General features: G+C 55.2%; 2 protein-coding genes across 4 annotated transcripts in view; one reads left to right on the top strand and one right to left on the bottom strand.

Annotated features, from left to right (window-relative positions):
• Positions 1–20,213, bottom strand: part of DNAJB1 (DnaJ heat shock protein family (Hsp40) member B1) — a 30,472-nt gene extending 10,259 nt beyond the window's left edge. The window contains exons 1-4 of one of the 2 annotated variants that reach the window (XM_072786980.1): positions 20,094–20,213; positions 13,252–13,393; positions 12,345–12,462; positions 87–1,268 (exon numbers count right to left, since the gene is read on the bottom strand). The gene's annotated coding sequence lies outside the window, so the exon portion shown is untranslated. The remainder of the gene's footprint in view (positions 1–86; positions 1,269–12,344; positions 12,463–13,251; positions 13,394–20,093) is intronic. The other variant, XM_072786981.1, reaches the window with a different exon arrangement.
• TECR (trans-2,3-enoyl-CoA reductase) lies at positions 442–25,763 on the top strand. Of its 2 annotated transcripts, none has more exons than XM_072786978.1 (13): positions 442–598; positions 22,589–22,639; positions 23,342–23,393; positions 23,730–23,774; positions 23,867–23,970; positions 24,047–24,162; positions 24,249–24,354; positions 24,493–24,565; positions 24,668–24,711; positions 24,784–24,841; positions 24,924–25,012; positions 25,383–25,428; positions 25,512–25,763. In XM_072786978.1, the coding sequence occupies exons 1-13, from the start codon at positions 584–586 to the stop codon at positions 25,637–25,639; spliced, it is 927 nt and encodes a 308-aa protein (XP_072643079.1). In that variant the 5' UTR covers positions 442–583; the 3' UTR covers positions 25,640–25,763. The 2 variants fall into 2 exon arrangements, with proteins under 2 accessions (XP_072643079.1, XP_072643078.1); XM_072786977.1 differs by lacking the exon at positions 442–598 and adding an exon at positions 10,180–10,326.

The following is a 25,763-nucleotide window of genomic DNA, read 5'->3' as shown; positions in this document are numbered from 1 at the left end:
GCCTCTCCCTCCAGGCCCCCCGGCACACGCCCCCAGCACCTAGCCCTTTCAGGTTGCTGCTCCCCATTACCCAGGGGGCTGCCCACCTGGGAATTCACACAGCCACGCCTCCCGCTGGGCGGATGCTGCTCTGGCGGATGCTGCCCTTCCTGTCACTCAACTTTTTGCTCCCGCCCCCAGCTTTAAGGCAACCGTCGCTTCCCTTGGTTTCCACAGCGACGCCACCAAGGGGCGGGGAAGGGGCGCGCGGCGCTGAGGCCTCATATTGATTGGTGGGTGGCCAAGCACCTTTCCGCTCGTCCAGTCTAGCCTGCGCTCCGCCCCCTCGGCGTGTCCCGCAAGCTGATTGGCCAGCCCCGTGGCGAGTCCTCGCTCAAGACCATCCTCGTGGGGCGGGGTCGAAGGTGAGCGCCCCACGCGCTGATTGGCTGTAGGGACGCGCGCGGCAGGGAGGGGAGGGGCCGACGCGGAACCGAGGTTAGTCTCGCGCGGCCGTCGCGAGCGCGTGAGGGACCCTGTGTCTTGTCGCGCGCGGGTAGACAGCGGCAGCAGCAGGAGCAGTAGGGGGCCGTGTGAGGGAGCCATGAAGCACTATGAGGTAAGGAACGAGGAAACCTGCACCGAGCGGCCGCTGCAGACTCATTCGTTTTTCTTCTTCGCGGGACCACGGGAGCCCCCTTTTCTGCTCCTGCGCCCCAAAGGGCGAGCGGGACGGCGCACGCGCAGTGGGCGCTCGTTGTGCCCCGGGGCCACTCGTAAGTCGCAGTGCGCATGTGCAGAGGGGTATTTATAATTCTGCTACCCGGGCTGGTTTGGGGTTGCCTTTTCTTGGGGGTCTCTGCAGGATCTGGGAAGCTGGCAGGTTCCTTGCAGTTCCTCCAGCGGGCGGGGAGGAACAAAGGTGCGGGACGCTCGCTCCCGATTCGGGGGTGTCTTGTACAAGCTTGCACCGCGCCACCTCTCAGGTTTAGGAAGGGGCTTTGCAGTCAGCCTTCTCGGGCACGACCTTTGGACCCCTTCCCTCGACCTGGATGTCCCGGGGAAGCTTAGGCGGTGAGGGAGGTGCAGTTTCAGGGCTGGCTCCCGCCGAACAGCAAAGCTGATCTTGCTCTTTGGTAATCTAAGAGATCATCTCTTGTCAACCCCTGCGTGTCACCAGGGAGAAATCTCATTGCCACAGCCGTTCTGGAAGCCCAGGTCTTCTGACTCCTAACTTGGGCTGCTTTTTCCCTTAAAACGAAGTCTTCCGATGCGCCTAGCGACCTAAGCTGACAATATAATATTCATAATTTAATTATTTGGTCATTACTGACTTTTATATAACATTAAGTAATAAACTAGTTTATGTTAAAACGCATACTAATAATTTAGCGTCAGATTACTCTTGTACTATGAGATTCTGTTACCTTATTTTGTTATCCTCATAGGCCTCTGAGGTCGGAGACTATTATTATTTCCATTTTTATAGGTGAAGAAATAGTCTCAGATGTCAAATGACTTGCCCAAAGGCCCCCAGATGGTAAATGCAGGACAGAGAGAGGAACTCAGGACAACAGAGTCTTAGTTGCCAGCTCCTAGGCCACACACTGGTCCCCAAATGAAAACAAGCAGGTAGAGGTATCATTTTTTTCTCCTCAATTTAAAAAATTGTGGCAAAATACACATAACATAACATTTACCATCTAACCATTGGAAGTTCCTGTTCAGTGGCATTAAATACATTCACATTGTGCAACCATCACCACCATTCACCTCCAGAACTCTTTCCTTTTGATTTTGCAAAACTGAAACTCTGTCCCAATTAAACAAGAACTACCTATGCCCCATTCCTCCCGGTCCCTGGCAACCATAATACTGCTTTCTTTTTTCTTTTTTTTTCTTTTTCTTTTTCTTTTTCTTTTTCTTTTTCTTTTTCTTTTTTTCTTTTTCTTTTCTTTTTTTTCTTTTTCTTCTTTTCCCTCCCTCTTCCTTCCTCCCTTCCTTCCTCCTTTCCTTTCTTTCTTTCTTTCTTCCTCTTCTTCTTCTTCTTCTTCTTCTTCTTCTTCTTCTTCTTCTTCTTCTTCTTCTTCTTCTTTCTTCTTCTTCTTTTCTTCCTTTTTTTTTTTTTTTTTGACTACCCAGTATGGAGTATGAACTTATGACCCCGATATCAAGACCTGAGCTGAGATCAGGAGTCAGGCTTAACTGAATGAGCCACCCAGGTGCCCCCACCATACTACCTTCTATCTCTATGAAAGTTGACCACATGAGGTACCTCACATATAAGTGAAAGTCCTTGTTTTTATTTACAAGTTGAATACTGCTAGCTGCATCTGTCCCTTTTGTTATTATTTTTGGTAATTAACCCAGAGTCTTTGAATACTTTACCCCAGAAGAAGTCCACACTCATTTTTGAACTAGTACCAAGAATGAGGAGGTAGGATTCTATAATCTCTGATGCCTCATTAAACTTTATGATTATAGATAAAGTTCTAATCTAGTTTTCCCTCTCAAACCTTCTTACAATCTTGGAGAAAAGGCCACAGTTCAAATGATGCAGGATGGAAGATCCATGTGGCATTTTTTTTTTTCTTAAGATTTTATTTATTTATTCATGAGAGACACAGAGAGAGAGCAAGAGAGGCAGAGACACAGGCAGAGGGAGAAGCAGACTCCATGCAGGGAGCCCGACATGGGATTCGATCCTGGGATTCCAGGATCAAGCCCCAGGCGGAAGGCAGGCACTAAACCGCTGAGCCACTCAGGGATCCCTCCATGTGGCATTTTGCAAAATAGAGTTAATTTTAGTTTTCTTAGTTAGCAGCTAGATAAAGTAGGCCTCTGAGGACACTTGGGGAGAGCACTTTTCTTCCAGAAGCTGGGCACAGCCTGACACCATTGTTTGGACTGGAGAACATGTTCTACCTCACTGCAATCTTTTTCCTCCCAGAAGGAAAGGTGAGCTTTAAACCCACTGTTCAAAGTAACCTGGGAGGGCCACCTGAGTGGTCATTCAGTTGGACATCTGACTTTTGGTTTTGGCTCAGTTGTGATCTCAGTGTTGTGGGATCAGCCCCCTGCATCTGGCTGTCTGCTCAGTGTGAAGTCTGTTTGTCCCTCTCCTTCTGCTCCTCCCCCTGCTCTCTCTCACTCTCTCATAAATAAGTGGAGAAAATCTTAAAAAAAAAAGAAAAAAAATGTATTCAACAAACAAAAACCCCAAAGTGACCATGGAGGGGGAGAAAAGGTATTTTGCTGTGTTATCTATTATTCTTTGCGAACATTTGCCAAGTACCCTCTGAGGTGATAGCTACAGTTTCTGTGTGGGAGGAGCCTTTGTCTCCTGGCCCAGTTTCACAGATTAAGTTTTACTCCAAGTGTTTGTTGTAGATCAATAAAAATAGCAGGGATGCTTTCAGTCCCATTTAACAAAGTTTGAGTAAAGGTTCCAATGATCTAGATCAAAGAATATATTTCTATTTTGGACTGAGTCCATCCTTTCACCCCAAGTGACCCCCAGTCCACTGAGGGGATAGCCTCCCTCAAAAGACCTTTGTGGTTCTGAGATTCGAAGTGCAACTTACAAAGGATAGACGTGATGCTCAGAAAGGTGTGAGATGCACCTGAGTGTCACGCTGCTTATTAATGAGGGCTGATGGCTGATATTATGGCAGGTAGGGTTCCGGCTGGAGGGGGGATTTGTTGTTGTTTCTTTTTTTTTTTTTTTTTTTTTTTTGTTGTTGTTTCAGTAACAGTTTACTGTCACTGCCCGTGTTCCCTCTGTGATCCAGGAGGAAAAAGTATCCCTGCAGTGGCCTAATTGAGATGAAGCAGATAGGGTAGATCACTCTTGGGTCCTGGCTGAAGTAGTTTCCTTGGAAGACCAGAGCAGGCCTTGGAATTGTCTTGGGGTCAGATCAGGGTTGATAAGAGAACTGCTTATCCTGCTTATCCAAGGCTACAGGATATTTTTTTTTCATTGCTGTTTTTGCCATTGCAAATGAAAGGTCAAAGGAATGATCCCAGTATTAACTGGAAAAACAGCTGCTGCATCTTGTAAATGAGCTTGTTAATTCCTGGGAAGATCAGTACCTCCCAGCTGGGTACCTGCAGCTGAGGAAGCCTCATCCTCTTGGGGTCCCCACTGCCCTCATTTAGGATCCTCCACTCCCACAAAAAAGGGTCATTCAGTTGGTGCTTGTTTTGTAAATAATCCTAGGCCAACATAGTACCTTGTCACAGGCAAGTTTTGCTTCAGCTTCCTCCACAGGCATAAGTATGTGAAAGTTCTGGAAGTAGGGATCCCTGGGTGGCGCAGTGGTTTGGCGCCTGCCTTTGGCCCAGGGTGCGATCCTGGAGACCCGGGATCGAATCCCACGTCGGGCTCCCGGTGCATGGAGCCTGTTTCTCCCTCTGCCTGTGTCTCTGCCTCTCTCTCTCTCGCTGTGTGTGACTATCATAAATAAATAAAAATAAAAAAAAAAAAAAAAAGAAAGTTCTGGAAGTAGAGTTCTGGTCTGGAGGCAATTGTGTAGAGCCAGAAAACTAGACAGGAAGGTGAAAATTAAGGAGCAAGTTGACCAGCCTGTCATGGTGTCATATGTGTGTGGGCTGTAGACAGGCCTGGGGCTGAATCCTGGCTCTGCCACTCAGTAAATAATTGTGTGACCAGGACAGCTTGATTAACCTCTTTGAGCCTTTCTGAGGCTGCTCCTTGGGGGCAAATGAAACCTACTGTGAAAGCAAAGGCTAATATTAAAGAATGTTACGAAATTGCTGGAAATACATCATCAAAGGATATGCATAAAAGGGGAGGTGCTACATGTAGCTCTGGTTCATTTCTTTTTACTGTTGTGCACAGTTCCGTTCTGTGAAAGAAAATCTAGTTTGATTACCCAGTCCTTCAGTAAATCTCCAGACATCCTGTTGAGTGGAAAAAACCACGTTGGAAAAGGTTCGATACATTTAAAAAAGTACCGAATGAGACTTCTATTGCTCATGGATATGTATATAGTAAAAGGATAAATTGCAGTTAGAGGTCAGAAATGTGTGGGAATTACACTGAGGAACCATTGCTTGGAGATAGAGGGGTTGGGGGAAGGCTTTAGCTCTGTCCATTTTATTAAAAAAAAAAAGGAATCTAATATAAATATCTGTTAAATCTGGGAGGTGGGATCTGGGTGTCTGCTATTTTTTGTATTTTTTCTTCTGAATTCTTGTCCTTTTGGAATAGGTGAAGGGTAGTTAGGGTTTTTCTGGCTATTGAGCTTTTATTTTATTATTTTTATTATTTTTAAAGATTCTTTTTATTCATGGGAGACAGAGAGGCAGAGACACAGGTAGAGGGAGAAGCAGGCTCCATGCAGGAGCCCAATGTGGGACGGATCCCAGAGCCCTGGGATCACATCCGGAGCCGAAGGGAGACACCCAACCACTGAGCCACCCAGGCATCCCTGAGCCTCTATTTTAATATGTTGATCCCTTTGACTTTTGTACCTTAAATTTGGTGCCTGTTTGCAGAAAGGTGTTGTGTTCTGACACAGGGATTGCTTGGTCTCTTCACTCTAAATCCCCTTCTGTGTGCTGCAGCAAAAGAATAGGCCTTCCCAAAATGCCTTTCTTTGGCTTTGATTTTGCATTTGTAGATAGGCTGGGATGCTGGTTGGTGTCTTGTCTTGGGCTGGATAGTCCTGCTGGGTTAATAGCAGGGACAGGTCACTTTTATTGTGTCCATCCGAAAACCTGAGAGGTGGAGTACTCTGTCCCCCCATTTGTGGATAAGGAACCCGAGGCTGAGAAAGGCGAGGGAACTTGCCCAAGGTCACGTCGTGGCAGAGACAGGATCCAGACCTAGGTCTGTCTGGTTCTTAATCCAGAGAAGAGGAATCAGGTGGGCACGAGTATTCTACTTTACATATAAAGAAACGGAGGCTAAGAGAAGCAAATTAAGTTGCAGAAGGTCACAGAGTCAGGAAGCAGTGTAGCCGGACTTTAGCTCTGGGTTTGCTTATGTTGTTTTTGGCCGAGCTGATGCTTCCAGAGGCTGCTGGTGGCCAGGTGGGCTGTGCTGTTCCATTGTTCCCAGGGAGGGAGCATGGGAGCATCCCTGGAGGGAGCGTGGGAGGGGCTCCGTGGGTCAGCGTGGACTGCTGGCGGACGGTCTCCCTTGGCCCTAGGGTTGGATGGGCTTGCTTGCCCCCCAGAATTCTAGAAGTGAGAGCCCGATTGGCAAGCCAGGAATGCCACCGTGAGGTGTAAAGACCTTCCTCGTGTTGGTGTGCCTCAGGCTGGGAGCCTGGGTTTGGGCGGGATGGGAAAAGCAGGGCTTAAGTAGAGGGCGGGGCCGGGGTGGGATGGTGGGGCGGGGCTTAGGAGTGGGCGGGGCCTAGGCGAGCAGGCGGGGTGGAGGCGGGGCTGAGGGGGGTCGGTGAGTAGGAGGATCTTAGTGGCAGGAGTGGGTGAGCGCAGGATGGGACTCAGGAGCTCCCCTGAGCTGCGAGCTGCGCAGAGCCTCTTGAATAGCTCGTTCCTGAGGAGAGGTAAGTGGAGAGTTGACAGCCCTGAGTGGGGACTGTGCTAGGAAGGGACTCGATGACACAGTTGAGTTTGGTCGGGAATCTCTGCACTCTTACTGACAGGTTTGGCCGGAGACGTTGGGCTGGTTGAGTTCAGCCTACGTCTTAACACCTTCTTGCTGCTGTTGCCAGTGGCAGCTGAGGATGTCTTAATACCCGGGGACAGCCAGAGCATCGTCCTCGTCATCAATACACTACTGATGTTATACTTATTCTTAGTGCTATTTATCTGTTAACTCACTTAATCCTCATAATACATCTGTGAGGGAGGGACTGTTCTTGTCTCTGTTTGACAGGTGGGGAAACTGGGCCACAAAAAAGTGAAGCGATGCACCCTTGGTCCCACGGTGAGTGGCAGAGCCAGGGTTCTGCTAGACCAGAGGGGGCTTCCCTGTGGGTGGGCCCAGGTCCTTGTGCACTGAGGGAAGAATGAAGTCTGTGGTCGTGAAGGACACGATCTTTGGAGGCCACCGGGTCTGCCCTTGGGACAGGCACTTTACCTGCTTGAGCTTCAGTGTTCCCAGCCGTGAAGCCAGGATAAGGACACCTGTCTCAGAGGGCCATGGGGGGTGTGGAGTGTCCAGCACGCTTCTTGGCCCACAGTCAAGATACAGAGCATTAAGGACAAATTGTTGGACAGATGACCAGTCAGTCAAGTTATTAGAAATGCTTTCTGTGCGTGGCCTCTATTGAATGCCTTAAAACTTGCCTGTGAACAAGGCCATGGAGGCTTGATTCATTGGACATGCTGCTGGAGATGGATTCATGCTAAACAATAGGCCCAGAAGATGGAGGAAGAAGCTTGTGATCAGTCTTGATATACTGCCACACACATTGGAAGTCAGATTTTGGGATCTACTTTTTCTCCACGGGAAGATCCTTGGTGAAGTGGGAGCACAGTCAGAACCTACTTTTTGCCTTATTGTGATAAAAAATAGTCCCAAGAAGTGGGTGTTTCAGGTGAGCCTGGTCTTCTGATGTTACCATTCCCTAGTCACCCAGAAGCGGGGCAGCCTCTGTTCTTGTCCCTCCTGGCCATGTTTCCCACCCAATAGCAGCCAAAGGGTCTTTTCTCATGTAGATGGAAAAATCTTAGCACTTGTGGCTCAAAACCATCCCTCAGAGACTTCTTGTCATCCTCTGTCCCCTGCTTTCCTCATTCATCCCTAAACTTCTGTTTTTCATCTCCTCAAATACCCGCAGCCATGCTCCTGCCCTGAGCACATGCTGGTTCCTCAGCCAGAAATGCTCTTCCTCGTTTTCTCCTGGTCCCTTTTTTTTTCTTTTTTCTTTCTTTCTTTCTTTCTTTCTTTCTTTCTTTCTTTCTTTCTTTCTTTCTTTCTTAAGATTTTATTTATGGGGGTGTCTGGGTGGCTCAGTCAGTTGGGAGTCTGCCTTCAGCTCAGGTCATGATCCCAGGGTTCTGGGATTGGCCCATGTCAGGCTCCCTACTCAGTGAGGAGCCAGCTTCTCCCTCTCCCCTCCGTTCATGCTCTGTCTGGCTATCTCTCTCTCTCTCAAATAAATAAAATCTTTAATTTATTTGAGAGAGAGAGGCAGTGAGAGAGAGCACAAGTGGGGAGGAGAGGGAAATGAGGGACTTGATCCCAAGAGCACGGGATCATGACCTGAACTGAAGGCAGAGGCTTAATGAGTACCCCCCACCCCCACCTTCTGTCGGGTCCCTTCTTATTATTGAGAGCTCAGTTTTAAAGTCATGCAGAGAGGCCTTCCTGGACCATCCTACCTGGAGTAGGACCTCCGCCTCATCCCCCAGCACCCTGTTCCTCTCCTTCTGGCCCCCCTCTGGCTGTGGTTGCATTTTCATTTGGGTACTTCATGGTCAGACTGAGCTCCATGAGGGGAGGGACTCTTTTTTGTATCTCTTTCCTGCAGCTTCCCCAGCATCTGGCCAGGGCCTCCTTGTTGAAATGAACAATTTGATGAATAAATGAATCTCCTGTGGTCAGGCTCCTGGAGAGCAGAAGGGTGATTGTGGGGCTGCTGCTGGGACCTGGCTGAGAACTGTGTCTCATGTGTTGGGCTGAGCTAGTCCTTAGTGATCCTGATCGAGGGAAGCTGGCTTCTTATGGTTCCTTGGTCAGGAGCCCCAGGTCCAGCCCAGCCGTGGTCAGCCTGTTCCATATCATCCTTCTCCTCCTCACACTTGGTCTCACCACAAGCTTCCAGCATAGCACCTGCCCTTGGCCTTGTAGGATCCTGACAGGTTGTCCTCATCCAAGCGTCCTTCTGTTGTGGCGATCCACTGTTTTTGTCTGTCATTGACTCATTAGTTCATTCGTTCAACGTTCTTCTCTGTACCTGTCCTACCTCAGGAATACTGGGGTGAACTAACCACAGCCTTTGCCCTCAAAGTCTTTTCATCTAAACGAGGCCTGAGGACAGGGGTTTTAGGGAGGGGATGACAGGGGCAGGGGGGCAGTTGGTGCCAAGGCCTGGAGGCCAGACTTTGTGGGTGTCCCATGTTGAGTGATGAGGCCGACTGGATAGAGAGACCCATGGACTTTGTCCTGAGAGTGATGAAGTCCCTTTTCTGTTGATTTGTCCTAACAGTTAAACTTTTAGAGGGCGGTTTATTTTTAGGTCCTTGAGGGGCTCTTCTTGTTTTAGGTGTTTGTTACATAAATGCACAGAGTAGTTGTTTCTTATTACTGACTAGTGGGTGGTGGATGGTGTTTGGGTCTCCCCCCGCTTCCAGTCCCGTGGTTAGTTAGAGATGGGCCACGAGCTTTTCCCAGCCCTCTGAGGGATAAAGGGCCTCTCAGTAGGTCATGGTGACTGGCAGGCTGGCACAGCCCTGTCCCTGTCCCTGCTCGAACCAGGCTCTTATGTAAGCATGTCCCCAGGCCATTCAGTGGGCCCTGCAGACTGCAGGGCTTGTGCCATTGTCCAGGTCCTTCTGAACTCTGTTTTTCCTTTATAATGGGGCCAGGGAGCACTGGCTGGGTCCATGCCAGTTTTGTGGTGGGGCCCGTGGGAATGGTGTCTGTCCTCTGGGTGAGGGCGGGTCGGCCAAATTTGGGGGAGGGCGGTTTAGCAACTGTCACTGGAGCATCATAGATCATCAGGAAGCAGGACAGAGCTCAAAGAACTGGAGCCTCCACTATTCTTGTGGGGAGAAGCTGTTTCCTATGACCTCTCAGGAGTCTGACTCAGGTGGGGGGTGGTGGGCTTGGGGGAACATAGCTGTTTGTGGGGTCTGAGGGGAGTATCAGAATTCTTGGGAGGGATGTGTGCAATCTGAAACAGTATGTTGTTGAATACTATTCACTCCAGGGACTAAAGTCTAACAAAATCTTCTGGCTGGGGATGGAGAGCCACTGTCAACCACTGTCACTGTCCCTGTTCAGGACAGGATTGGTTGAGCTGAGCAACCCCTGTCCTAAATAACAGTATTTCAGGAGAGGTGGCTTTGCCCTTCCCATCTTGGAATGCCATCATTCAAGGCTCAGCTTGCATGCCACCTCCTCTGAGAGATTCACATGACCCTGCATGCCACACTCATGACCCTGGTGCCTCTTCTGTTCTCTATGTTCTCTGCACATAGGCCTTAGCACCTTCTGTAAGCCTTGGCCCCTGGCAGGGGCTTCAGTAGATGCTGTGAAACAAGTGACCATGTATGCCAGAGAGAGAAGGCACGGGGAAGGATGTGCATACAGAATTCCTGGGTTCATTTTCTCTTGCTTCATTTTACTGTCGACCAGAGAGTGGAGCCAGCAGAGGCCTGTGGGGCTCAAGGTGCTGCTCACAGGTAATGCTGCAGGGGGAACATGGCCAAGGGCATCTTCCGGGACCCCTTCCTTAACTGTGAGAGCCAGGCTTTTCCTCTTAATTCACCATTCCCTTTAAAGACACAGGTAGGGGGCAGCCCTGGTGGCCCAGTGGTTTAGCGCCACCTTCAGCCCAAGGTGTGATCCTAGAGACCCGAGTCCCACGTCAGGCTCCCCACAAGGAGCCTGCTTCTCCCTCTGCCTGTGTCTCTGCCCCTCTCTCTCTGTCTCTCATGAATAAATAAATAAAATCTTAAAGAAAAAAAAGACACAGGTAGGCCTATTAAAAAAAAAAAAAAAGACACAGGTAGGCCTAATAAACATTCCAGAAATCCTGCACTCCTCAGCTGTCCTCCTTCCATCCCAGCATGCACAGTCTTCCCCCTTGGTGTTTTCATATTCCTTAAGTTGATTGAGATATACGTATATATCCTATATTTGTGTAGATAGTCCCCCCTCCCTCAAATTGGTGACTTGGTTTGAATCAGTGGTGTCTCAAGATCCAGGAATTAGGGATCCCTGGGTGGCTCGGCAGTTTGGCGCCTGCCTTCAACCCGGGGTGTGATCCTGGGGTCCCGGGATCGAGTTCCGTGTTGGGCTCCCTGTGTGGAGCCTGCATCTCCCTCTGCCTGTGTCTCTGCCTCTCTCTCTCTCTCTGTGTGTGTCTCTCATGAATAAATAAATAAATAAAATCTTTAAAAAAAAATCCAGGAATTAGAGTCTTTTCCCCAACTTGGCACCTCTGTGCCCTAGTCCAGGCCCCATTGAGGTCTCTGGTCTGTGTTGTTTCTGAGACTCACCGCTGTGTCTGCTTCCACATTTGCCCCTGGCAGCGAGAGGGATCTTTCTCAAAACCAGAGCAGGTTGTGGTGACTTCCTAAAGTACTTGTCTGGGTCTCCCTCCACTCCACCCTTCTCCTCAACTGCTCACTCTCAAGTCCATTTTGCTCCAGCCTCTGCATGTTCCAGAGCCCTGCCAAACTGTGTGCTGCCTTAGGGCCTTTGCATTTCCCACAGGGAGCCTCATGCCGGTGCTCCCTCTTTGGCTTCATTCTGGCTGTGGCTCAAATTACACTTCTTTAGAGGGACTTTCCCTGACCACCTCCTGTGGTGCTCTGGGCCCCCTGTCCTGCTTTCTTTTCTTCATAGCACCTGGTATATCCTGACCACGTGATAGATGATAGATAGGTGATAGATGCTTTGCCCCTGTTCCCTTTGAGTGTGAGCAGGTCTGGTGGGGGAGCATGGCCTCTCAACTGTGCCCACCATTCTATCCCAGCACCTGGAACATTGCCCAGCATACTGCTCTCACACATAGGTCTTTCCATTCATCAAGCCCAGCACCTAGCACGGGCCCAGCACATTGAGGGGCTCAGTAAGCGTTTCCTGAGAGAATGATCGGGAACTCCTCAGTCAGCAGAAAAGGCTGGTGGAGCTTCCAGAGGCATCCCCCCATCTCTGCCTTATGTGCTTTCTCAGTGAGCTGGAGCTCTCCATAGGGCTGTTGAAGGGCATTTCAGATTTAATATCCAAACCTGAGCTCCAGATTCTCCCTCAAACTTGCATTTCCCCAATCCAGTTATGGCACTTCCAGCCTTCCAGTCACCCAGCTCCTAGGCTGTTTGACTGCTTATTCTCTCACACCTTGCATCCCAAAGTCAGCAAATCCTGTAGCTAAGCCTTCAGAGTACTTCTGCAGCCACTTCTCATCAGTACCCCCACCATCACCAGGCCCAGGCCCAGGGTCGGCCAGCTTTATCTGTGAACGGCCAGAGAGTAAATATTTTGGCCTTTGTGGGCCATACAGCCCCTGTGACATCTTCTCAACTCAACCATTGGAGAAAAGCAGCCATAGATGACACATTAACCAACGAGTGTGGCCACATTCAATACAACTTCATGGATCCTGAAATTTGAATTTCATGTAATTTCCACATGTCATGAAACAGGCTTCTTCTAATTTTTTCCAACCATTTCAAAATGTAAAAGACCATCTTACCTTATACAAGAACGGGCGGTGAACCAAAATTGACCTATGGGCCATAGTTTGCCAGCCCCTTGGTGTAAGCCATCTTCTATCTTGACAGAATTGGGCTCCCTGTTTCCAACCTATTCCCCTGTAGTCCAGAAGAATTCTTTAAGAACCCAAGTCAGGTCGTATCCCTGCGCTCCCCCAGAACCCTCCAGGGTTTCCACTTCACTTGGAATAGAAGCCAAAATCTTCATGTGGCCTCTGAGACCCTGCACAACCTGTCACCACCCCCCAGTCCCTTTCTCCCTTCCTCCCTCCAGCCCCACAGGCCTCTGCACTGTTGCTTGAACACACCAAGAATGCTGCACCTCAGGGCCTTTGCACAGGCACTTCCTCTGCCTGGATGTTCTCCTCAGATTTCTCAATAGCTCTTTCCTCCGCTGCATTCAGAGCCTGTCTCAGCATCTCCTCGGGAGGCCTTTCTTGACTTGATATAAAACTGCATACACCCCCTTCCCCTTCCACTGCCTGTCTCTTTTTCCTGCTCTGCTTTTCCTGTAGCACATGGCATCTTCTAACATTAGGTGTAACTTTGTCTTTCTTCCCCACTCCCGCTAAAATGTCATCTGCATGTGGGCAAGGATTTCTATTTCTCTCCACAGCTGAATCGAATCCCCAGAGTCTTTAACAGCACCTAACATGGAGTGGGTGTTCAGTCAAGATGCGGTGAATGAAATGAGCCTCAGTTTCCCCAAGAGGGGATTAATAGTCAAAGACAATTTGTTGAGAATGTGTCCGGCAAAAAAAAAAAAAAAAATGTGCCCGGCACACTGTGAGTACGGGAGGCATTTGCTGTTGGCTGTGCGTATATTTAAGGCTGGCCACGGGGCTCCCAGGGTGGGCTGTTCCGGGAGAGCTTCCGGGGTGAACTAACCTGCCTGCCACAGTGGGCTGGAAGTGCTGGACGCAGGTGGGTGGTCAGCCTGGATGAGCTTCTCCTGCTGCTCCCATCAGCCTGTGTTTGCAGGGCTCAGTGTCTCCTGGCTCTTCCCCCTTCTTGGCCTCATGGCACCTTCCTGCTCAGAGATGCAGAGACCACACATGGTCACAACCTCGACCTGGCCAGGTAGTGCAGGGGTGCAGAGGGGGCAGAGCCAGGCCATCCCTAGAGGGTCTAGGGCCAGGGACAGCCCTGAAGGAAGAGCATTCAGTTCTAAGCAAAACCAGATGGGGTCCTGCCCCGGGAGCTTGTGGCCAGGTGTTGTTGGGCTGTGACTTATGCTCCTGAGCCTCATCCTCCCTGTCTGTAAAATGGGGTAATGGTGCCAGTCCAACAGGGTCAGTGTAAGCTGGTGGTGGCTGGGTGCTTGGTGTTCATGGCCCCCCAGGGGGTAGGGCAAGGATGGGGTGGGGAACCGCCCCAGGGAATGGCTGAGGCCCTATTGGGAGGGTCTGGGTCGCTGGAGCCCCTCAGGGGGATGATGTTGGGCTTCTTCCAGAGGGCAGGGCCCGTTTGAGGAAGGCAGCCCTGGTTGAGGTGGCTGTCCCCATCTGTGACCCAGGAGCTTGTGCAGCTGTGGGTGCCAGCTCCCCCTTCGGAGACCCTGGGCTCCCTCCTAGGTTGTCCAGGCCAGGGCTCTTCAGCGGGGTCGAGTGAGCAGGCAGGGTTTGGGGCCGTGAGCATCGAGCGTTGTCTGTGTTAGGTCCTCTTCCGAACATTCCCATTGAGCAGGTGGAGAAGCTAAGGCTTAGGCAGGGAAGGCTGGTCTGAGTCCGGCCTCTGCAGCGCTGCCGCTCACTCAGTGTCGGTGTCCATGTCAGTGTCACCAGCTCCCCCCCCCCCTTCTGTCTGTGGTGGCCATGACAGGAAGTGCAAAGGCCAGGAAGGCCGCTGGCAGCTGCTGAGCCTGCCTAGGCCCCTCTGTGTGGTGTCGGAAGGTGACAGGCCTTTCATCTTTGGTATCTGAGTGTGCTGGGGCCTCTAGAGGATGAGGCCTGGTGGGGAAGCCGGCTCAGCCCTTGGGCTCCCCTGCAAAGCACTCCCTGTGGGGGTGACATGTTCTGCAGAGTCTGGACCCTCCAAGACGAGTGTGCTGGAGTTGGAGTATCAGCAGGGAGGGGGATGCCTTCCAGATAATCAGATCCAGGGGCCTGTCCTTCACTTCTTTTCCTGTTGGCATTCAACTCTCCTCCTCAGAGTGGCCGTGGTATCACATCATGGTGGTGAGCAGGGCCTTTGGATCCTAGCAGGCGGGTTGGCACTGGCTCTGGCACTTCCTGGCCATGAGCCTTGGGTGAGGGCCCCCTCATTTTGGAGCTGCCTAACCGGGGTCACAGTTAGCTTACAGACCCAGGGGAGGCTAGGTGAGTTATGCAGGTGAAGGCCTTAGCACAGTCCTTGGCACAAGGTAGGCATGTGATAGATGTTACTCGCAGAGGCACTTCCAGATGGCGTAGGCCCCGGCAGCTCTGCTCTGGGTGGGACAGCGTTCCCTGGAGGCCAGGGAGATAAGGCCTGTGCCAGCCCCGGGGTGGGTGGGACGTGCGTGGGCTGTGGGTGCCAGTGAGTAGCAGGTCAACAGGCCTGAGACCCTGAGTCCCTGCCATGTTGGTTCAGTGTCCCCTTCAGGTTGGGCTTCCTGTGATCACAGTGACCAACCTGGGGTCACAGGAGCACCCAGAGAATGTTCTCCAGGATGCTGCTCGGCTGCATGGTGCTCCGCCAGCCTCTGTCCCCCATCCCAGAGCCTAGGGACGTTGGCAGACACTAGCTCCTCTTGTCTGGCCAGCAGAGTGGGAGGTGGGAACTGGCTGGTGAGAGCCTGGGAGTGGGTCGTTAGTGTCTCCCAGCCCTTCCAGCCTTGGTGACATTCTGCCCCCACCATGGCACATTGGGGAGGCTGGTGCAACTGCCCCAGGCACCTCAGAGAAATGGGGTCACGAGCAGAGGCCACTGGGGAAGGAGGTATTTCTGGCGGAGCAGGTGCGGCCTGTGCTGGCTTCCTGGCAGCTGAGCCCAAGATCTTCTCAGCCACCTTGGCATGAGCAGTGTGATTTCGATATTTCTGGAAAGTGGAAGGGAAAGGGAGCTGCAAGTGCTTACTTGGTGAGTCCAGGCGACTGTGCCCAAACCTCTGCATCCATGAAGTGGGTAAGCTGGCTGGGTGCCCTGCTGCTCAAGGCCAGGCCTCCATCCCCTCAGGACCTGAGTGGGGGTCTTGGGGGCCATGAGCGCCGGGGCCATTTGGCCAAAGTATGTGTCAGGGCCTTTGCCCAGCCTAGAGTCCCAGGCTGCATGGAGCAGGGCTGGCACCCACAGCAGGCCTTTTGTGCCCCAGGAGAAGATGTTGCCCACCAAGGTCACACTCCCCCACACAAGGTGGCCCACTTGCGAGGCCTTTTCCCGGCAAGCAGACCCCTGTGGGGTCCCAGAGAGCCTGCTGGAGGCAGGGTGTACTGCCTCACGCTGTCTCTGCAGGGGCCTCTGCAGGGTACATGTTGGCTGGGGTGGGGCCCCAGAGGCCTGGGTGGGGGGCTGGGTGTGCTCCTCAACCTTTGGACCTCAGCTTCCTCATCTGAGAAATGGAGCTAACAGCCCCTGCTCCCTCAGCTGTCGTACAGCTGAAAGGGGAGGATAAGGAAAGGGGTCTGTGCTGCAGCTCCGGGCCTGCTGTTCTGGATGTATCCCCATGGGCAGGTCCCATATTAGGATGCACAGAAATTCCAGGTGCATAAGTGGGAGCTGATGAGGGTGACCTGGAAGCCAAGCTGACCCTCAGGCCTCTCCCTACCCTTTGTCCCAGGGGGCCCTGGGATGTGGCCGCTGAGTCTTGTTCATAGATGGGAGGAGTCTGGGGAGCACTGGGCCTGGATGTGTTGGTGAAGATGGGGACGCTGAGGCTCAAGAGGGGGCTGGGCTCCCGCCTGGAGGCCTTGCAGGGGGCCTGGGTCCTGTGGGCCATGGCTGTCCGGCAGCTCCGGCAGGATCAGCGGTCACAAACTTCACACCTGGCCTACATGGTGCCTACTCCTGCCACTGCTCCCTTCTGGGGCTCAGGTCAGAAACTTCAGACTCCCTCCCCCCACTCCTTCAGACCTTCAGCAGACCCTGTGCTTTTTGCCTTTATAGTCTCTCCAGATTTCCAGCACTTTTCACTCCTCTGTGGCCACCTCCCTGCTTCCACCCCCCATTATTGCCTCTGCCCTAGTCTGATTTCCCAGGAGCTGCCTGTGAGCACGTGATCCCACCCCTGCTCTACTCCCAAACCCTTCCTGGCGCCCCCCTCACTCGGGGTAAAAGCCGGAGCCATGGCACACAAGGCCCTGCATGACCTGCCCTGTCCCTTCCCTCCCCCCTCACTCACTCTGTACTGTCCACAGGGCCCTTGTTCCCTCTGCCTGCTGCACTTGTTCCATTCCCTCATGTCCCTCTGGCCTTTGCTCAGATGCCCCTTCCTCAGGGAGGCTTTCCCTGACCACTCCCTCGAAAATCGGTTTCCTCCCCCACCTGCCCTCTCCTCTTTCTGTTTTTCTCCATAACTCTTGGCGACACACCATGTCACTGTTGCCTATCCCTCCTCCCCCACAGCGCAGGCAGCCTGGGGCACGCTGTTCTGTGAAGGTTCGCTGCAGCCCCTGAGATGGGGGAGGGAGGGGGGCAGGCAGGAGTGGATGAAGGAAGGAAGGAATGGATGGATGTGGGGCCCTGCTCTCAAGGCCTCTTGGCTGGCAGGTGGCAGAGCCCGAGGCAGCGCTCGCTCTCTTGGTCCCATCCCAGTTGCCTGGGTGACCAGGGTGTCTTCCCGCGGGGGGAGTGCAGGGCGCGGCCACGAGGGGGCAGTGGAGAGGCGAGGCCGCCGCGCTGGCCCGCGGTGAAGGGGGTGAAGGGGGTGAAGTGCGGTGGGGACAGCCCTGCGGCCCGCTTCTCCCACCCGCACGTGTCTTGCTATTGTTAGGGTTGGGGCTGCGCGGTCACCAGCTGGATGAGCATCATGGCACCACCTCTCTGACCTTGGTGCCCTGTGGTTGGGCTCCTTCATGGCCGTGCTCGGACTTGGGGAGAAAGGGCCAGGCGCCCTGCTTACCTGCCAGTACTATTTTGCCAGTATCGGTTTAATCGCATTTACTCTTTCTTTAGGGGGATCACTTTTAGGCCGGGCACGTTTACATACTTTTTTTGGTTGTTATCTCTGTAAGTCTTACAGTAATCCTGTAGGATGGCAGGTGGGGGCAGCTCACTTTAGAGATGAGAAAACGGAGGCTCAGAGAGGTTGAGTTACTTGTCCAAGGCCACACAGCCAGGAAGTAAGTGGGTCCCCTTGACCTCAGAGCCTGGGGGATGTGCACGTGGTTGTGGAGGCCCTTGAGCCCTCCTTGTGAGGGGGCCGCTGGGCCTGTGGTAGTGCCTCTGAGGACCTTGGCCACATAGAGCCTTTCAGCATGGAGCCCCTTTTGGGTTGGGATTGCTGGTGAAGAAAGACAGCGAGTTTCCCCGGGAACTGGAGCTGGCTTGGTCACTGACCCTTTCCCTTGGTGAGCAGTGCCCCAGAGCTGGCAGGAGGGTCCAGCTGCCAGAATGCTGGACCCCCCGGGGTCACTGGAGCAGGTGGGCATGTCTGTAGGCCTCAGAGAGGCTTCCTTGGAGCTAGGTCCCCGGCCCAGGATAGGGAGAGCTCCAGGCAGCAGCCTCCACCCTGTTGCTGCCCTGGGGTTTGGCAAGGTGGGTAGGGCCCCCTGGCGTGTGGTGCAGGAGGAGCAGGGCAGGGCCTTGGCTCAGAGGGTAGTGGCGAGGGAGCTTTAGGTCGTGATGTGTGTGACCTTGGGCAAGCCCAGTTGCCTCATGCAGGTGTTTACTGAGCACGCCTTCTTGCTGGGCTGTTCTGAGTGCTGGGAAATGGTTGAGAACAGGACAGTCCTTGCCCTCAGGAGCTGCTATCTGGGGGTTGCTATTTTTGAGTCAGGAAGGGCCTCACTGAGAATTTATCTAAAGGCCCAAGGACATGAAGGAAGGAGCCCCGAGGGGTCTGGGGAGAGTGGACCAGGCAGTGGGAACAGCATGTGCAAAGGCCCTGGGCCTCTCATGTAGTTGCATAACTGCTCTGCTTTCCCATTGCTCTGGTTTTCTCATCCGCCAGATGGGGTTCATCCCTAGAGCCTTGCTCTGGGCACTGGCGCTGGCTCAGAACAGTCCTCAGAAAACATCACCCCCTTTTCTACTGGTGCTATGTTGATCTGCAATGTATTTCCATGAAGACAGTGAAGGCCAGAGGCCCTGCTGCTCAGCACTGGCTCTGGTCACTCCTCTCCAGGCTGGGGAAGGCTGCAGCCTGGCTCCCACCCCTCTTTCAGGGTGGGCTGCGGCCCCACCCTCTGTCCTGCCCTTCCCCCCACCCCCATGCCTTGACCTCGTGGCATGCCACGAGTTGCTGTTGGCCAGACCCTGGAATCTCAGGCGCCTGGGTGAGAATTCCTCCCAGGCTAGTGGAACTGTCATCGCAACGCCACATTCCTGTGTCTCAGGCCAGCGTGTCTGCTCTGTCCTTGTCCTCTGTGTCCATTGTGCTTGAGGCTGTGGTGCCACACCCCCTGCTTGTGGTCAGTGCTGGGACCTAGGGCCAGGGGCCCCCCTCACCCATCCATTGAGTGTAACACCCCTCCCAGCCCTTCCCCTGCTTCTAGCTCCCTTAGAAGGGCTAACCTCTCCTCCCTTCTGCTGGCCTGTCTTCTCCCCAGGGATGAGGCCTGGGCCTGCTGCCTACCCTGTGCTCAGGAGCCCTGCCTGTGAGCTGTGCTTGGCAGCTGTCTGTACCCTCTGACCTGGTCTAGGCCTACCCTGGGCCCCACCCCAAGCTGGTGGCCTGGCAGGCGTGTGTGTGTGTGTGTGTGTGTGTGTGTGTGATAGAGAGAGAGAGAGAGAGAGAGAGAAGGAGAGGGAAGGAGAGAGGGAGGGAAGGAGAGAGGGAGGGAAGGAGAGAGGGAGGGAGGGAAGGAGAGAGGGAGGGAAGGAGAGGGAAGCACAGCACAATGTGGGGTGGTGTGGGCTGGGGAGGGGCACGGTGGGTGGATGGGTTCTGGGACCAGAGACTGGGAAGCACACGACCAGCTGGGTCCCTGTGTTTAGGCCCTCAGTATAGGGGGGTTGGATGGGAGTGGTGAGCCCTTGCTGCTCCCTGCCTTGGGACCTTTTCTTGATGGGTAATTGGGGCCTGCCTGTTAGCCACCCCCCTGAAAATAATTGATTGAGGTGAAATCCACATAAAAGTAACCATTTAAAAATGAACAGTTTAGCAGCATTGAGTACATTCACACTCTTGTCTGCCCCGCTGCAGCCACACTTTGGTTTAGTTCCAGAGTATTTCCATTGTCCCTAAAAGATGCCAGATTCCCATTAGGCAGGGTGCTCACTCCCCTTCCCAGCCCCTGGCAGTGCCGCCTTTCTGCCTCCTTGCATTTGCCTATTCCAGACATTTTACATAAATATGTGATTCTTTGTGTCTGGCTTCTTTTCCTTAGTATATTTTTTCCCCCTATGCCATCTAGCATAACTTTTATTTCGCTTTTTATTTTGCAATAATTACAGACGTATGGAGAATTACAGAAATAGTACAGAGAGGTCCTGTGTCCCACATCGCCCTCACCCCTCAGGGCCTTTCAGACCTCTCTCATAGTGAAGGCTGCTGGGTCCTGGGATTTGGGGGCAGAAGAGTGGCCCTGAGCTGAGGCAGCCCCACCCTGCCGGGCTGGGCCCCTGGGTGCTTCCCCGAAGGCCAGGCTTACCTGTGGGAGGGCGCGGGCTCCTCTCCTCCAGCCTGGGATCCGCCTGGGCACGTCCGTGGTTGTGGCTACTGGGAGTGTGCCCCTCTACTGGCCGCCCCTCCCGCCACCAGCTTCCTCTCCCGGCAGCCAGTCGGGGGCCCCCGACTCTCCCTGGGACCCTGGTCTGGTGCCCAGGTTGGGGGAGAGGAGTAGGATTTCAGCCCTCCCTCAGCAGCTGGCCAGCAGGGAGAGGGGCCGGTTGTATTTTAAGCTATTGAGTGGTTCAGCAGGAACTCAGAGGCCTCCTCTCCCAAGAGGCGCGGTGCTGCCTTCCTGCCCCACACGGGCTCTGGAGGCATGTGGGCACTGCCCCCCTGGGACCCAGGAACTATTAATATACCTGCTGCCACGGGGCAGGCCCTTTGCCTGCCCATGGCCCTGCTATTCTAGCCCTTTCTGGCACATTCTGCATGTGCCTCTTCCCTCTCCTACAAGTCCTCTTGCTGGGGCCCGGCTCTCTGGGCAGTAGGACCGGCTTCATTTTTCTGGTCCTTCTCTTTGGCTCAGAGGGACTCGGTCACCTGCCCCCCAAGTCCACACAGCTGGGCAGAGCCTGCCGTCGGCAGCAGGCCCCCTCCGTCTAGCACAGCATCATAGGCGGCGTAGGCCAGGGATGGGTGTTGGGCCGTCTCCTGTAGGTGGTATGGAGCGGGCATAGCGTACATCGGCAAATGGGCCTCTGTGCCCGCTGGCTCGTGCCTGTGCCCTTCCCGCTGGCAAATGGGCCTCTGTGCTGCAGGATCTGCACCTAGGCCTTTGCCCTTCCCGCTGGCTCGTGGCCTCAGGTTTTGGGGCACTGTCAGGCACCGTGCTGGTGCTTCGCTCACACTGCCTCACGACCCTTATGGCTCCTTGAAGTCCACGCCTTCCTACCTGCCCCCCAGCAGAGGCTGAGAGAGAAGTGAGGGGCTGGTCACCCAGTGACTGCATGGTGGGGCCAGACTCAGTCCTGGGTGCTGCCCACCATGCCCCGTTATTGGGGGACGCATGGAGGGAGCTGGCTGCAGTGGATCCGTCTGCCTGGGCTGCAGGTGGGTGGCTATGTCCTCAAAGAGCCCAGGCTGGGGTCCTGCCCTGGGGTTCTCATTCTGCTCCTTTCCCCATCTGCCTCTGACCAAGGGTCTACCAGGGGGTGGGACGGATTCTCAGCACCTGCTGGCCAGGGGCTGACTTGAGGTTAGAGTCAGCACTGCCTGCCACGGCCCCATGTCTAAGAGCATCTGGGCCAAGCCCCCCATGGGAGCACTTGGGCCTTTTGGGATCAGCTGACCACTGCTGGGCCTCCATCCAGCTCCAGCAGTTCACGTACTCACTGCTCTTCCAGGTACCTTCTGTGACCTGCTTGGGATGGGTGGGCTGCATCCTCCCTGAGGCCGCTGTCCCTCCCAGTCTGCCCTGCTGTTCTGCTCCTGTCTGGCCACTGTGTGGGGACTCAGGCAGAGCTGTGGGGTGGGGGCGGCCAGGCAGTGTGCTCTGGGCTTTGTGGGGCTCAGGGCCTAGGCAAGGGTGCTATGTTGGGCGGACGCAGTGGGAACACTGCCCTAGAGGTGGCCTTGAGTGAGGTCTGCATGGACCTACAAGTGAGAAGTGAGTGGAGAGGCAGGGCAGGGAGGCAAGGGCCAAGGGCTCATCAGTGCAGGCTGAGGATGCAGCTGGAGACTTGGTTTCCTGACCCTTTACACGCTTAGAGGCTCTCTGCACCAATAAGTCCGGAATCTGTCACCTCCCTGGGAACATAAATGCACAAGGAAAGTAATCCGCAGAGTCTCTTACAGCTCAGGAGGGGAAATGGATGATCTATCTCTCGGATTCTCAAAATAGCTGGGATTTCTCCAAGCCCAGTGAACTTTGCGGGCCTGAGCTGGGCGCCGGGGCTTGGGTGGCTCGTGGGCCGCTCACCCTCCTCCAGTGGCTGACCCCGCCTTGCATGGGGCCTGGGCTGGAGGCACCTTGGTGCCCGCCACAGGGGAGGTATCCCTGCCTCCCTGGGCTGTTTGGGGGCTGTGTCCACCAGAAAGCCTCACTTTTGGGGAGACCCAGCCCCTGGGGGTCGCCCCTGGGAGGTCTGTGGCACGGCTCCTGGGGGGCTCAGTCTGGGGCAGTTTTATATTTAGCTGGGCCATGGCTGCGGGGCACTCGGGTTACATCTGCACAGAAGACGGCGGTGCCAGGGCAGGCGCGGGCTCCTTTCCAGCACCGCGGCAGAATTTGATCGCGCCGGCCCGGCCCAGAGCTGCTTCGTGTGGGGAGGTCTGCGGTGGGGGCTGAGGGCCGGCAGCTGGGGCCGCTGGCTGCGGTGGGCAGAGCGGGGCAGCATGGACCTGAACATGAGCATGGTGGCCCGGGAGGCCAGCCAGGGCCTCGGCCCTGGCCCTAGTCTCGGCCTCAACGGCCTCCCCCGGATCGCACCCGCCAAAGCGACCAAAAAACCTAAAAAGGCCGTTCTCTTCTTCGAGGTGGAGATTCTGGACGCAAAGACGCGGGAGAAGCTGTGCTTCCTGGACAAGGTAGGACTGTGGCGCCAGCTGTACTGGGCCAAGGGCACTGGGCCTGAGACCCTGCGCCTTCCTGGGGCTTCTGGTTCTGAGGACATGGGAGCTGTCCAGCTGGACTGTGTCCCTCCAACCTGTGTCCTGACACCCCACCTACCCCTCAGGAGTACGAAGGGTACTTACTGTCCCCAGGCCTGTCGCTGCCGGCTTGGGGTAGAGTGGGCAGCGATGGGCCTTGGGTGTGGCCAGGAGCTGGCCTCCTGGTGGGAGGAGGTGAAGTAGCCTCTGTGGACCCTGCAGGGCTTTGGGGCCTGGGCAGAAGGTGGGAGTTCTGAGACCTGCCCCCTGTCAAGGCTAGGAAGGGGGAAAGGGCTCCTGTCCCAGGGAGTTCTGGCCCCGAGAGGGCCTTCACTCTGAGGGAGCTGTAGCGGGGGCGAGGAGGAGAGGCAGAGAAGCGGGCCCAACTTCCCATGCTCCAGCTGTCTCCCAGCTAGGCCAGGGGTGTCCTGGTAAAACCGGGACCTCAGGCCTACAGCTGTTCCCACTCGAGCAGGGCCCTGGCTGCTCCTTTTGGGCATGTAGGTGGGGGGCCTGAGCTCCAGCCTTCCCCCTCCCATAGCAGCTGCCCAGGTCCCCCGTCCATCCCCCCTCACCAGGACAGGTCTTCGATCATGCCCCACCCTGCCCTGAGTTCTTTGCGGCCTGTGCTTCCCCCAGGTGGAGCCCCATGCCACCATTGCCGAGATCAAGAACCTTTTCACCAAGACCCGTAAGTCCAGGGCCCATTTGCCCTGCCCTCCATGACCCCTATGGGCAGGGGTCTCAGGGTGGTACCCCGTCCTGCATGCCTCTCCCCCCAGGTCCTGCAGTGATGCCCTCCCTGTGGCTCAGGCTTCTCTTGGCTTGCCTGGGGCAGGTGGGCCTGCGTGGCCCTTGGCAGGAACGCCCTTGCTGGGCTTTCAGAAGGACAATATCTCGCCTCTACTTGGGCTGTTCTCGGCTGTGTCCTGGAGGCACAGACGTCAGAGGCCTCGTCCATGCGCTGGAGATGTGGGGTCCCTGGGCTGTTAGGCTGTGTGCTGTGACGCCCTCCTCTCCCCCACAGATCCGCAGTGGTACCCTGCTCGCCAGTCCCTCCGCCTGGACCCCAGTGAGTATAGCTGTCCGCTTGGCCACCCCTAGGCTCCCGGGTGGCGGTGGGCAAAAGTCCGGGCAGCACTGAGTCCTGGCCGGTCTCTGCAGAGGGCAAGTCCCTGAAGGATGAGGACATTCTGCAGAAGCTGCCCGTGGGCACCACGGCCACACTCTACTTCCGGGACCTGGGGGCCCAGATCAGCTGGGTGACGGTGAGTCCTAGCCCTTTCTGGGGACTCCTTTCCCATCAGCCACATTGGGGTGACTCACCTGCTCCTCGTACCCTAGGTCTTCCTGACTGAGTACGCAGGGCCCCTCTTTATCTATCTGCTCTTCTACTTCCGCGTCCCCTTCATCTACGGCCACAAATACGACTTCACGTCCAGCCGGCACTCGGTGGTGCAGTGAGTGGGGCCAGGTGGAAGGGGGCGGTGGGGGGAGGGGGGAAGGCCTGCTGGACTTGCCCCAGCTGAGCCGGCTCCCCCCCCAGCCTCGCCTGCATCTGCCACTCATTCCACTACGTCAAGCGTCTGCTGGAGACGCTCTTCGTGCACCGCTTCTCCCATGGCACCATGCCCTTGCGCAACATCTTCAAGGTGAGCGCCCTGGGGTGCGTCCACCCAGACCCTGGCCTCCTCCCAGCCCAACCCACTCGGATGCATCCCCGGACCCTGCACATCCCTGGTGCCACCCTCTGCCAGGCCAGGCCTCATCCCAGCCTTGCTCACTTTCAGAACTGCACCTACTACTGGGGCTTTGCCGCCTGGATGGCCTATTACATCAACCATCCTCTCTACACGCCCCCTAGTAAGTGGCCTTGGGCCCTACCTACCCTGTTCCCCCTGCCATGAGCCTCCCCCCGTGCCTGGCTCTCCCCTCATGGGCCTCCCTTCTTCACTTCCCCTTCAGCCTACGGAGCTCAGCAGGTTAAACTGGCACTGGCCATCTTCGTGGTAAGCAGGCTGGGAGGAGGGGGATGGGGCGGGGAGTCTGGGGGCTCTGGGCTGACCCTGCTGCTCTGACAGATCTGCCAGCTTGGCAACTTCTCCATCCACATGGCCCTGCGAGACCTGCGGCCAGCGGGTGAGTGGCCTGTCCCAGACGAGGGGAGGTGGGCAGGCTGGTGAGGGAAGGTCTCACTTGCCCCTCCTGTCTTGCCTGCCAGGGTCCAAGACCAGGAAGATCCCATACCCCACCAAGAACCCCTTCACGTGGCTCTTCCTGCTGGTGTCCTGCCCCAACTACACCTACGAGGTGAGGGTCTGCCCTTCTCACCTCTGTTCTTCCTCCAGGGGTGGGGGCCCCACGTGGAGGGGCCAGCCCCTAATAGGGGTGCCTGGCTCAGCGGCCGCTTTAGCAGCTTGGAGCATTTGGAGATGGAAAGGCCAGCCTTTCTGGGAGTTGGGTGTGTCAGGCCAGGCTTGCAGCTGTAGGGGGCTGTGGGGGCAGCTTCCTCATGCCCCGGTGTACTCAAGGGCTCTCTGGCGCTGGAGTTCGATTTCTACCCCCTCACTCTGAAAGGGTTTGAGGAGGGGGGTGGCTCTGGGGCGTGGGCGAAGCCTCTGTAGAAATGCAGGCACAGCCCAGCCCTGCCCACCTTTACCCCTGCCTGCTCTCCCCACAGGTGGGGTCCTGGATTGGCTTTGCCATCATGACACAATGTCTCCCAGGTGAGCCCGCTGTCCCTCCGTGGGACCCCGCCCATCCAGGGCCCTGGATGTGCGGCCCCTGATGCCCCTGCTCTGTCCCACAGTGGCCCTCTTCTCCCTGGTGGGCTTCACTCAGATGACCATCTGGGCCAAGGGCAAGCACCGCAGCTACCTGAAGGAGTTCCGAGACTACCCACCCCTGCGCATGCCCATCATCCCCTTCCTGCTCTGAGCTGCTACCCACCTCCCAGGCTCTGCCAAGCCAGGCTTTCATCCCTCTGTCCCAGGGTCATTCTGGGGGAGAGGGGACTGCCACTCTCCAGTGCTTGGAATAAAACCTGCCTGTCCCTGCCAAA

The sequence above is a fragment of the Canis lupus genome, chromosome 19 (assembly GCF_048164855.1).
Source record: "Canis lupus baileyi chromosome 19, mCanLup2.hap1, whole genome shotgun sequence".
NCBI lineage: Eukaryota > Metazoa > Chordata > Mammalia > Carnivora > Canidae > Canis > Canis lupus.
This window is presented reverse-complemented; position numbering and strand designations above follow the sequence as displayed.